At 51.5% G+C, this 12,796-nt stretch overlaps 4 protein-coding genes across 4 annotated transcripts; 1 reads left to right on the top strand and 3 right to left on the bottom strand.

Moving 5' to 3' along the window:
- Window positions 1-250: 250 nt before the first annotated feature.
- CPAR01_13124 (phytanoyl-CoA dioxygenase) lies at window positions 251-1,078 on the bottom strand (the record flags this gene model as incomplete). The annotated part of the gene is made up of 1 exon (XM_060497378.1): window positions 251-1,078. The coding sequence occupies one exon, from the start codon at window positions 1,076-1,078 to the stop codon at window positions 251-253; it is 828 nt and encodes a 275-aa protein (XP_060343771.1).
- A 776-nt stretch (window positions 1,079-1,854) lies between these two features.
- On the bottom strand, window positions 1,855-2,657 carry CPAR01_13123 (uncharacterized protein; the record flags this gene model as incomplete). The annotated part of the gene is made up of 4 exons (XM_060497377.1): window positions 1,855-1,881; window positions 1,936-2,013; window positions 2,083-2,183; window positions 2,264-2,657. The coding sequence occupies 4 exons, from the start codon at window positions 2,655-2,657 to the stop codon at window positions 1,855-1,857; spliced, it is 600 nt and encodes a 199-aa protein (XP_060343770.1).
- Window positions 2,658-3,817: 1,160 nt separating this feature from the next.
- CPAR01_13122 (uncharacterized protein) lies at window positions 3,818-5,743 on the top strand (the record flags this gene model as incomplete). The annotated part of the gene is made up of 3 exons (XM_060497376.1): window positions 3,818-3,936; window positions 3,989-4,093; window positions 4,147-5,743. The coding sequence occupies 3 exons, from the start codon at window positions 3,818-3,820 to the stop codon at window positions 5,741-5,743; spliced, it is 1,821 nt and encodes a 606-aa protein (XP_060343769.1).
- A 73-nt stretch (window positions 5,744-5,816) lies between these two features.
- On the bottom strand, window positions 5,817-12,662 carry CPAR01_13121 (uncharacterized protein; the record flags this gene model as incomplete). Its single annotated transcript, XM_060497375.1, has 4 exons — window positions 5,817-6,452; window positions 6,846-9,819; window positions 9,889-10,412; window positions 11,805-12,662. 4 exons carry the CDS (start codon window positions 12,660-12,662, stop codon window positions 5,817-5,819), a joined length of 4,992 nt encoding a protein of 1,663 aa, XP_060343768.1.
- Between the last annotated feature and the right edge of the window lie 134 nt (window positions 12,663-12,796).

Here is a 12,796-nt window from a genome sequence, read left to right as displayed (position 1 = left end):
GACCATGGCTCGTCCACTAACGTAGCATTTAGGGAAGCACAATGGGTAACAAAGATAACGAAATGATAACAGAGTGATTGCCGATATAGCGTCGATAATGCACTATACATCTTTGTATTAAAATGTCATGAAGTTTCGGCAAGCACCGTTTTACCGAGGCATGTTTTTCTTTGTGAAAATTGATTGAAATAGATTCTGTGGCCGGCTTGACAAATATGGAATAAAAGCTAAACCGCCTGGACTTGCGGAGTCAACCAGCCGCAACCGTCTCGCGTGCCTTCTTCTTCTCGTCAGGGTACTGCACCGACATATACCTCAGATCTCCCGTCATGCCAATATTCCCTACAGGATTGAGACCAAGCCACTCCTTCAGCTCCTCGCTACAGGTATCCTGGACTTCCTTGGGAAGTTTGGCTGTCCAGTTGACCTGTTGACGCATGAATGGTGCGGTGTAATATCCAAACAGAAGTGCCCGATCCTGATCCTCGGTGATGTTGCTACCAGAGGTGTGCCACACACGACCGTCCATGACAATGACATCGCCGGCCTTACCTTCGAAAGAGACTAGCATCTCTGGCGCATTATCGGGCACCTCCTTGCGATAAACCCACTTGTTCGATCCGGGTATGTATTGGGTTGCACCGTTCTCCTTGTTGACATCCGTCAGACACCAGATGACATTGAGCGCCCAGACGTTCTGCCACGGATCGGGAAAGACGATACTCTGGTCCGAATGCAAGGCCATACTCTGCGATCCGGGTCGGGCAATGTTTGCAGTGAAGTTGCTGATGAGGAAGTTCTCCCCCAGTACGGCCTTCACCATGGAGATGGCAGTCGGGTGAGCAATGAGCTCACGGAAGATCTTGTCGAGCTCTAGCAAGTAGAACACCCGCACGTTGCTGGGGTTGGGGTCCAGGAACGACAGGTATGTGTCCTCGCCACGAGCTTCAGCCGCTGCTTTTGCCTTCCATAGCCGGTCAAGTACGCCAGCAGCCTCTTCTGTGGTGAGAACCGACGGGACACGAACCCATCCGTGTTCTCTGAGGTGAGTCTTTGCCTCCTCTAGGTCGGAAGCCATATTGACGACAGGCGGTACGAAGCGTATATGCGTTTATGCAAGGCCGTGCTGCCTCAAGGAATATCTTCGAAATACCTTCAAGAGAGCAGGTCAAGGATCTCACAGCCCTTTGAAAACGGAGCGATAGTTCATGTGGCAGCAACGATACACCGAGAACCTGGAGGACTCCCAACACTTAATCAAAAAAGAGTAATGGAAATGAACGGATTGGATCAAAGAGAACGGAGGTGAACTCAATATATTCCCGGATTCGTTTCCAGAAGCAGGCTCTGCCAACCCCGCCTCTATGCATGCTACCCTCGCATCGATGCAGCTTACGGCGAGTGACGAATTGCAACTACCCAATAACACTTACGAACTTTACATATGATCGGCATTCGTTGGGCCACAACCAGAATGCACGGGGTCGCTCAGTCGCAATATTGATAAGAGGACCGCGTTAGGCATGCAATGTGAGTAGACGTACTTATTCTAGCCACAGTATCCGTAGGTAACTCCAATTAGGTTGCAATATGAATAAGTTGACACCGTTGCTCATGAAGACCGCTGATCAGGGTCGCCGGCACAGACAAGTTTGACGTAACAGGAGCTCCTAAACGCACGTGGGCGACTCCTTGAAAGTTGAAGCAGCATGAAGACATTGGCAAACTGCTACTCGCATCACAAAGATTGGCGCTTCCAGTCGTTGGATCATCCCGAGCTTTATAAGAGGTCTTAGCCCCGACCATGATCGATGATCATTGAGAATACATGAAGCTTAAGTTCATGTGAATCTCTTAGATCCTGGTCTTGGGTCGCCTCATCTACGGGTAGGTTTGTTTACGCCGTGCGGCGAACTCATCAGGTACGGGACATACATAATGGGGGCCATCAAAGCCCTCCGATGCGTAAAGTCTTCTCCGTCTTCTTCCTCGATCCGAACCCTCTACAACCGCCTGTATCATAAAATCAGCCTCCAGTCTTTTCTTGATGGGATAACACTAGAAAGTAAAGTCTCGACTTACGTCGACACCCATCTCATCAGCAATAGCAAGGCCGGCTCTTACTAGTAGTCTCCCCGCTCCCTGGCCCTGGAACTGAGGATCACACATCAACATATCGAGTGCTATAGCTCGCGGAAAAGAACCAAAGATTAGCTTCAGATTTTCAAGTAAATCAGGTAAGGTTCGAGCTTCTCCAACGTACCAACTAATCTTGCGCCGCTCTCCTCGATAGCTCGTTGTCTCGGCGCAAGAAAGCCACGAGAGATAGCTTGTGCAAATCTCTTCTCCTCATCGTTCTTCCAGTAGTCACCAACAAGCTCAGACAGCGGCGGGACAGGGCCGCCCTTATAGACGTTCCACTTTGCAGCCGCCACAATCTGGCCAGTGGTCGTGTCGATGCACTTCAGGAAGTTGCTATAAGGATCTCGATGAAACATAGCGAGCATACGCTCGCTACCCAATTTGCGGCCTTCGGACGCGCTGTGCTCAGGGAAGACTGCATCGACAAATTCGTGGTCGTTGGCAAAGGCCAAGGAAACTATCTCGAAGACGCGGGGGATGTCGGTCTCGGTACATCGCCGAACCTCTAGATGCATCTTTTGGCTATGCATAGTCTCTTTTGGGCCTGCTGATCGATCTCATGAGGAAGAATACTTCGGGAATGGCATCGAGGTGTCGAAGTCAGGCTCAGTGCAATTGAAATCTCTTCTTTCTTATTTCATGCTCGTGTATGGGGCAAGAAATGTCCTTGAGCCTTTTGAGTTCTCTTGACATCATTTTGAGTTCGCTCGTCTCAAACAGGCGAGTTGCTGACGAAACCGAGCTCCACGGATCCGCCTTCTCAGCGGCGCAGAGGCACCCTTTGTGTTCTTCGCCATCAGATTCTGACACGACTTATCAATAGAAACTGAGCGCATGCGTTTTTGATATTTTCGGTCCCTGGGGAAAGCTCGCATTTAGAAACAATGCCGAGATAGAGTGGAGATGCTAAGGAAGTGTCGGCAGTTCTGTCGCATCCCCTTGCCATCTACAGGTTTGGCTATGGTTCAATTGTGATGCCTATTGAATGTTCAATGATACAAGAGCTCTGATTGCCTCGACTAATCATTAATCTATCCTCCATCTTTCCCAGATATATGTTGATGAGTGATGGCGGCGAGATGTCCGATGTTGTAAACTCAAAGGCGGCTGGGGCCGAACGGTCAAGAACGGTGATTGGTTGCAATCTTCCTGTCACGATCGGGGATACCTAGCTTCTGCAGCAGCCACCACATTCTCCCTTTCAATGGGAAGATTCGTTCCGTCAAAGTAGGAGATCCTTTGTGGCTTAGGAAGTCTCAAAGACGGCGCTCAATCGTATGATTGGCTATCAGAATTGCCATATGCTGCTTTGGGCATCCCTTGGTCGCATCGAGTCTAGACCACTTGGCATAGTCATGGCAAATTCGTTGCGTTGCGGGCACATGTAAGCCGTCCTTAGACAATTCTCCTCTTAAGGTTCGTTGGTCGATCAATATCGGCCAAGTGGGATATACTAGAGCCCCTGTCCCAGGTGAGATTTTGAGACGGCAGCTCGGGCATTGACCGGTGATCCTTCGAAGGATTCTGCCCTACAGCGCTAGTCGGTCAAATCCCAGACGATAGCCGGAACTTTGGAGTGATATCCAGCAGGCAGCGGCAACTTGGGGGTTGGTATAAAACGGTTTCTCCCCCGTCGAAGCTTACGCAAGTTCCAATCTTACATGTTTTCCTCGAAATGGACGCTTCACATTTGCAACCAAAGCCCGCTGCATCGAGCTCCGACTCCACGTCGTCGAGTCCGGACCCGGCGGATGGGCTTGCCCCGCTGCCGACCGTGAGGCGCGGGAAGAAGAGGTACGCCGCTTGTGCCAACGTACCGCCGTCCTCGTCTGACAAGGGGCTGCAGAATCCCGGGAATGTCTCCCCAGATGGCCACGTTTTCTCTGGGGAAGCGACCACGAGTTAAGCGAAGTTGTGCAGGCAAAGTGCGATCGGGCTGCATTACGTGCAAGTAAGTTGCCGCAACGTCTTGGCTCGTATTCGATGCTGACCCTGGACGTCTAGACGGCGACACATCAAATGTGACGAAACTCGCCCCTTTTGTCTGAAATGCACCAAGTCGCCTCGAGGGCCCGGCGTATGTGAAGGCTATGAATTCCAGCAGAAGCAACCAGATCGCCAAACTCAACCACGCCTGATCATCTCAAAGGGAACTTGGCGGGTCTGGCCTGCTGCTGTCCTCAGGGAGCCCGGCTATGAGTCGGCATTCTTCAGCAACCCGCAGGAGAAAGTTTACTTTGACTTTTGGCAGCATCTCGTGGCTAACATCTACCTCTTCCCAAACGACATCATGGTCCGCGTCGTTCCGCAGCTCGCGCGTCGTGAGCCAGCGATCAAGCACGCCGCCCTAGCTATGGCTGGGATGGCCCGCGCCCTCGTTCCATCGCTCATTAGGCGGTCCAGGAAGGAACTTCACGCCAACGGACCGCACTATGAGTTCGCTCTACAACAATACGGCCGCGCGATTAAGCTTGTGCGAAGTTCTCAACCATCAAGCGAAAATATGCTCTGGGCCATCGTCTGCTGCGTGCTCTTCGTCACATTCGAGTGTCTCCACGGCGATCGCAACGCAGCACTGTCGCATGTGAATCATGCTTACAAAATGATGGAGACCTACTTCAACCAACGCTCCATGGTCGAGGACGGTCCCGTGACGGACTCAATCCGCGCAGTGTGCGACGATGCTGCGTGGGTGTTTCAGGGTCTGACGATGCAGGCCTGGTCACACAATGTGTTGCACTCCAAGGATGCTACGCAAATCAGCTGGTGTTGTCGGGGCAGCAAGCGTACTTATGCCGTCGAGGAGATGCCAACCGTCTTCACAGATGTCCACATGGCACGGCGTTGGTGGAGGGTCGTACAGCATTACACGTGTCATAGATGTCCCATCTACACGGAAATGTTTGTCGACGGACTCTCGAAAGAGATGCTGGTGGGCAGCTATGTGCGGCCAGCTCTGTCTCCGAGTCACCTGAATGAGCTGGCCACTGTACTCCCTGAGTTCCTTGGCCATCTACGACGTTGGCAGAATGCCTTTCAAGGTGTCTACGATACCCTGCGGGCGAACCAGGAACACGATTTCCACGCCTATGTGGATGCCTGTAACTTGCGCGTACAGTACCTCACTCTCTGGACCGATGTCTCAAGTCTGAGTTACAAGGATATCAAGGTGATGATCATGCTGACGCCTTCATTCCGCGAAATGGTTCAGCTTAGCCGAATCGTTCTTTCGGCGCAACAGAACTGCGGCGGATGCACTGAGACATTCAGCATGGACAACGGTCCTACTCTACCGTTGTTGATTGTTGCGTGTCGATGCCGAGAAGACAGTGTGAGACGAGAGGCGACAGAGCTACTGGGCAAGTACCACCGCCGAGACGGGCTTTGGGATAGTAGGGCTTTCCACAGCGTCGCGCTGAAGAATGTGGCGATTGAGAATGAGAACACGGCTGAGGGAGACGATGTTGAGCAATGGTCACGCATGTCGAGACGCGAGGTGCACTTCAGTCGCGAAGGGGATGTGTCCGGCAGAATGTTCAGATGGCAGCCGGATGTGAAGGAGTGGAAGCATGTTGAGGAATCTTTGTCGATGATCTGCTAGGAAGTAGTTTCGCCGGCAACATAAGTAGCTTCTTGTATCAATGACTATGAAGTAGACTAATGCTGACCACCCGTCAAGTGCTGCAAATCACCTGGAACTCGGCTTCAAAAGTTCGTGAATCCATCGTTTCCTCTGGCCGGCAGATGCCCTTCTCATCACTCAGATGCAGTTCACCGGCCCTCTGTGACATCCAGAGCTTCAACATTACCTTTCTCATGTCCGAGGTGATGGGAATCTGATCGAGACTGTCGCGGGTGGCCCAAATTCCCATCGAGTGCTCCTCCTTCTCAGCTTGGAACTCAGTTCCTTCGACAGTACCTACGTAGCTCAGCTGGAGAGCATGGCGCTTCACGATCTTCTCTTGCCCTGTCGACGTTCCCTCGATCTTCTCAGTGGTGTATCTTATGCGGGACAACGGAGTGGTAATGTCTAACACCTTCATTTGCGTCTCTTCGGCAACCTCGCGTACGATAGCGTCACGAATAGTTGAGTCCGCTGCGTCGACCTTTCCTCCGGGTATCTCGAAAACGTCCGGGTAGTGTTTCTCGTGGGAGTCGCGTTTGAGGAGAAGAATGCTGGGGGTCGGAGTGTCATGTCGCAAGATCGCAGCGCCAACTGTCACTTTATCGATTCGGGCAGAATCGCTTGCGGTGAAGTGGAGCTGGGCTTCATCGCGTGACGATAAAAACTCCATGCCTCGTTCCAGTTTCTATTCACCTATAACTACAAGCCTTTTCGTGACGGTCTTCCAGGCTTCAGCCGTCAACCAGTTCCGAGTGGTGCTGGCATGCAAGTGAAGTAGGCGAAGACGAAAGAAGGAGATGAAGTAAAGAAGGGCAGCGGAAAATCGACTTTTATGACTACGTCGGTCACATTTCGCACTAAGGGGAGTAGTAGTACTAAGGTGCTAGTGAGCCTTCTGACCTAATGTGGCCGCGAAAATGTAGAGCTATCAAGGTAGAAGACCCTTTTGGACTGTATGACTGCATGTGATGGCTAAACAAAGGCATTGCTACACGCCTTCCAAGCATTATTTTGAAAGATTCAGAAACTAGCACTGTCGTAAACCACATCTATTCAAAACCACTAGTAATTACAGTACATCTTCTATCTGAAAAGGAGGTGGCCGCAAGATAGGTTTTGATCCTTGATTACGGTCACAGAGTTTCTGCAGCTCCGCACCGTCTTCTTGGAGCCAAATTGGAAGAAAATCCCGAAGTAACACATCAAAACCCTTTGCGCCGCTTTCTGCATATGTGTTGGCATGCTTGGTTTCAGACCAGATCCTTGACAAGTCATCAAGAAAATGGTTTTCATCCTTCATGCCGTAGGAACTGCTAGCTTCGTGCCACTGGGACGCATCATGCCACCAGAGGAATATTCTATCGATCTCGAAGTGGACCCAAACGATGGGGTCCGCACCATGGAGTAAAAAAAGCCTGAGGTAGGGCACCCATGATTTGAAAAGGACTTTGTTGGCCATGGATACAATAACCCATGCTTGCCAGCAAGTTAAACTCATCTTCGATCGAGTTGCGAGTAGAGATAGCCCATTAGGATCTGCCCCTGCTTCAAAACATTTGGAGATATACTCGCATGTCCTCATTTCATATGATGTCTTTGTCGAGTCCTTTTCGAAGAAAAAATCAAAGATCTCAGGTAGGCAGAAGTCCAGAAGCATGTTGTAATACATGTCCCGTTTGCTTCGACGTCCCAGTTGGTAAAACCCACTATCCAAGCTGATCGGCCATGAGTCTGCCATAAGATCGACGTATACAGCAATACCCAGGCTTCCATCAGTCTCTATGGCGTAAAGTAGTTCGGATAGATCGAGTTGAAACGGTCCTGTCCGACTAATATATGGTCCGATGCTTGGAGTCGGGGTTTGAACTTTCAGAATGCGGATCAGTTCTTCGCAGAAAGTCAGTAGCCGATCTTGGGCCAACTCGCGAAATACAAAGCAAATCCAAACAAAATGCTTTATCGTAGCCACCATACTTCTCGCGATGAACCACTTGCAGGGACGAAATAGTTTCAAAGATGCCAAGAAAGCCTGGAGTCGGAAATCAGCCAAGTCGAAGGACTGGGCTTCGGCGTCGATGAGACTTTTAATGTGTGGCTGCGACAAGAACTCAAACACGGATCGATGTGTGCACACAACCAGTTCGCTGGAAGGGTGTTCATCATTAAGCTTGCCAGGGTTGTTGTACCACGCATGATTATGCAGAAATGCACTGTCCGCCTTGTCGATGATCTCGAGATGGTCTTCTCGATGGATTCGTGCAGTTCCGTTCTGCAGGCTGCTCTTGATCTCGCTATTGAGATTTTCGTTTATTTTGTACTTGTTCTCGTCCCGCGATGTGATTTGCTCAGAAGCCTGTGTAAACCCCAAAAAGAAGCCACATACACCCCTCATCAATCGTGGTCGATCATCACCTCTAGGAGATTGTACCTCAAGAAGGCCCATGCAACGTTGGTAGACCAACCGCCTAGCCCTATCTTGTCTTGAGACCCAAGTTCCAGTGGCGTCTTTTGTGGTTGGAAAGCTGAAAACGAAGTTGGGATCCTTCTCATAATCGTCTAGGAATGCAAGTTCTGTTAGACGTAGGGGTGAGTTTAGTCGTCTCGTACGGGGTCTCTTCTCCTTCTCCGCTGCGAGGAGAATCGTTCGCATCGCCCTCAATCTATCCTTCTTGTTGGTGTGAGTCCCGGTTCTTATGGATGCCAGAATTGACGCGAAGAGTTCTTCAAGACCTGTAGGCAAAGCTTCGAGTCTTGCCTCGAGACCTTCCACTCGTTCCCCAGAAAGAAGACCCCACTTAATACCTTTCAGTGTAATCTTCACCCAGAGAAACACGCCTTCGGCTTTGTCCTTGATCTGATCTATGAGATGTTCAACTCTTGGGTTCTCCGAAGAATATGATCTGAATTCTTCATTGTCGGATAATTCGCTGTTGATGTACGCTTCGATGTCTCGGCTCGTGATGTCTTGCAGGCGAATTCCAGGGTAGTTGACTAGCCTCTGGCGAAAGACCTCCCATTCACGGCTTGAAACGCACAGCTTTATATCTTCTGGGACACTCCTAGACCAATTTCGAAGCATCTTTATCATCTTGTCATGGTCTCCATCAAATTCATCTAGGCCGTCGATGAAGATTGCAATCTTGTGTGAGAAAAAGAACGCCGTGTGTTGCAAAAGATGAGAGAAGGCAAACTCAATCTCGGAGCTCTGGATTGAGAACGCTTTACCTTGAGAAGCTTTACTCCATTGCTTTGGAAACACGGTCTCGAGCAGGGCGGGGGCTTGCTCCAGAATAGAGTATAAAAGCGCCCGAAGTAGTCCATCTAATGACTTTTGAGCTGTGGACCCAAGCTTCCAGAAGAAGAAGTTTGCCAAAATCAGCGTCTTTTCTCCAGCCCAGTCTTTGAGATAGGATTCCGTAGCTGTACTTTGGCAGAGGTACTTCATAAGTGTCGATTTTCCTGCACCAGGTTTGCCAGAGATATGGAAGATGCCTCCTCCACGACCTAACCAGTCTGTTAGGCTTTCTTGTGCTCGAAGCTCTTGAGCAGTTCTTCTCAAGGATACGTGTGACTGATAATTCGATTCCTCGTAGGAAGAGGCGTCTGATGTTGCACCAGAACCCGGTACCTCAAATGGATCGGAGTTCTGGCCGCCTTCGTTGGGCGACTCATTGTCTCCTCGAGACACATAGCCTAAGCCATCGCTATAGCTGGACTCGGAAGCATCGCTCGAATCGAAATCGCTTGTGGACGGTGTGCACGAGTCCAAAAGCCAGGAGAATGTCTTTTCATGAGCGCGTTCAATCTCATCGAACCTCCTCGTCATGTCGCCAACGTAGAGCTTCTCCAAGATCAAGCGCTGGGCATTGCTTTCGACAGCCTCCTTCGAGCGGGACAGAATATCATTGGCATTTTCCATCAAGCCCGGGACGTGTTTCCACAGCTCGATGTTGGATTGCAGTTCCTTGATATTCTTGCCCAAATGCTGCATTTTAGTCGCGTTGATGTGTCCTTGGGCCGAAATCTCATCGAGACGGCGACTCAATTCCGATCTAAGAAAAAGGAACATCATTAGCAGGCGCACGCGTCCATTTCCTTATTGTCTGATCCAAGCTTCTTACCTCGTTAGTTGAGTGAGCTGCAAATGGATCCTGGATCTACAATCATCTAACTCTTTCTGGAGTGTTTCTTTTTCATCCTTTTTCCGGAAATCCTTGACCATCTTTGATAGAATGTGGCGCTTTTTGGTCGACTTCAGCCCAGCTAGGAGGGTCATCAGCTGAACTGTGAGGCTCTTGTACTCCTCAACAAGATCTAGCAGCTGGGCCTCATTTGTATCCCTTGGCGCACCAATACCCTTCGTATTGAGACCCGCGACGTGCTCCTCGATAAGTTTGACTCGACGCCCCAAATCAGCATTGTCTTTGAACGTCGCGGACCCGGTCCGCCCAATCTCCCGTGCCACGCCGACATTCTCGGCCGCAAAGTCGATGAAGGTTATGATGGCACTGACGAGGCCGATGATCTCGAGTGGGGTCATGTTTCGTAATGTCAGAGTGGTAAAGCCATCGAGGGGGAGGAAGGAAGGTGCTGCCAGGTTGCGCAAGAGTGCAATTGCGTTCAGGGCCTCAAAGCGCGATTCCGCCTGGCGCGTGTGAGAGTGTTTCGTCGCCAAACGTTGTCAAGGAACGAAGTGAAGCGATCGAAAGTGAGGGGTATTGGTAGAAGCGTGATTGGGGGGGGGGGGGTAACAGAGAGTCGTCTTGGAGCAGGCTCTCTGTCAGATACTTCAATTCTGCCTACAGGATAAGCCGTGATTGAGCCAATGATGGCAAGAGCCGAAGCGGCGAAGTTGCTGCAAGTTGCTATTCTCGGTGTGAATCTGACCAATCGCAGCTTCCATTCTGAAAGTGAGGCATACTTCCCAGGCGACCAACGGCGAGACGACATTGCCTCTTCTCTTGTGCTACCTATAAGCTACCCCGTCGTTGGTACTGTCCTAAGTATCTCACCAACTGCTAGAGTTGTCATTACATCCGTCTCTAGTCTTTCTCCAACTTTTATTTCATGTCTGATTATTCGTGGACGAATATGGGGTGAAAAGGGTGGGATAGCTATACCACTTAAAGAGGTACATACATATATATTGATGCCATCTGGCAGCATGGAACATTTTATCTCACAGCTGTGACGTTTGATGAGATGAAAGAATTCATCTCTACTGCAGTCACACCCCTTCACTGACCTTCGCACGCCCCTAATCCGAATCAATCACGATAACCTCAACCTCCCGTACTTCCTTCGAGACACGTGTTGATACCTCCGCCTCATCCCTCTCCCCGAACTCCCTCTTTAATCGAGCCTCCAACCACCCCCCAAACCCAGCAAACATCCCAACCCCCTTCCACCTCTCGCAAATCGCCCTCATAACCTCCATCCTCTCCCTCTCAACCTCCCTCATCCGCCCCTCCATCCACCTTCCTCCCCTCCCCCCCTCGACAACCCCCATCTCCCCTAAACCCCATATGAACTTGGCCTCGCAAACAGGACAAAAGTACGGCGGCTGTCTCGAATCCTCACCTAAACCCCCCGTACCCTGCATGACGCAAGCATAATAAACGCAGTGATCCATCCCAAGACAATGCCCAACCTCATGAACCGCCGTCCTCGCAACACGTGAAAACCACATGCCATACAAGTCCTCCTCCGCCAGCTTCTTATTCCGCGATGCCTCCCTCGGCACAAGAACATTCCTCGACGCAGAAATAGCAGCGCCCATAGCCGTCCCCTTCACCTTCCTCAAATCAACAAGAACCTCACCACCGCCCTCCTTCTTCCCCTTGCCCTTCCCTTTACTCCCCCTCCCATCCACCTCCATCCCACCTCCCCCCCCTCTCACCCTCTCCATCTCCTCCTGCTCCTCCCACCACTCACACGCCTCCATCACAAACCGCCCACAATGACTCGCAGGCCACCCATGCCCCCTCTCAACCCCCATAACCCCATCCATCGCCGGCCGATACCGAAACGAACTCACAGTACAAATCCTACTCCCTCCAAACGCCCGCCCACAACAGAAGTCATCATCTTCGTCTTCGTATAGATCCTGCGCGATAAGCATACACGCGGCATACGCGTCGCCCGGGAGAACCCCTGAGAGGGCGTCGAGGAGGTCGTTGAGGTTGAGTTGGTATTTGGCGAAGTCGTCGGGTGACGGGCGACATCTGATTCCGACGACGGAAGATCCTGTTGCGAGACCAATCATGAAGGCCTTCTTCTCCTTCGCCTTCCCCCGAGGAACGCCCTCATCAGCCCACTTGACAAACCTAAACGCAGTAGGAAGAACCATCACCGGAAGAGGATGATAAAACGCCTCAAAATACGAGACCACATCCTCCACCTTCGGCTGCTCCAAGCTATCCGCCGTACGGCCCTCCAAAACAGGAACCTCCCACTCCCTCATGAACCCAACATCCCCCTCGACACCCGGAAAATCGGCAACATACAAAGTCTTCCTCCCTCCTGTAATCCGATTCCTCCACTCCCCGGAAGCCCACGCCCGCAAACTCTGCGGCGGATACCGCGGTTCCAGCGCGAGGTCGTCGTCGGGGAGGACAAGCGGGCCGGGAAAAGTGGAGGGGTCAGGCGGTGCGGGGACGTCAGATCCGGAGCCGGAGCCGTAGCCGGCGCTGCGGCCGGGGTTGGAGTTGGGGTCGGGATTGGAGGTACCAGCATCGGCATCGGCAACCGGGATAACCCTCCCAGACCTCGTCGTCGCCGCGACACGTTTCTCAACGGGTACGCGGAGGAACCCTGCCCTGGAGCGGCCGTAGGCTGAGGCGTCGACGACGATGGATTTGTGTTGGCATGTTTTGGGCTGTTTCCGGGGCGCCATGGTCATGTGAATTTGTAAGGTGGACGGTCGAGATTCCAAAGCGCTGACGGGAGATGCGGCGAGTTGCCTTATAGACGTCGTCCTCAAACTCTCACGTTTATCAGCTTTGCTGTGCCGTAGGATGAGTCATAAAC

This window comes from Colletotrichum paranaense (genome assembly GCF_030867605.1).
Source record: "Colletotrichum paranaense strain IMI 384185 chromosome Unknown Scaffold_12.1, whole genome shotgun sequence".
NCBI lineage: Eukaryota > Fungi > Ascomycota > Sordariomycetes > Glomerellales > Glomerellaceae > Colletotrichum > Colletotrichum paranaense.
This window is presented reverse-complemented; position numbering and strand designations above follow the sequence as displayed.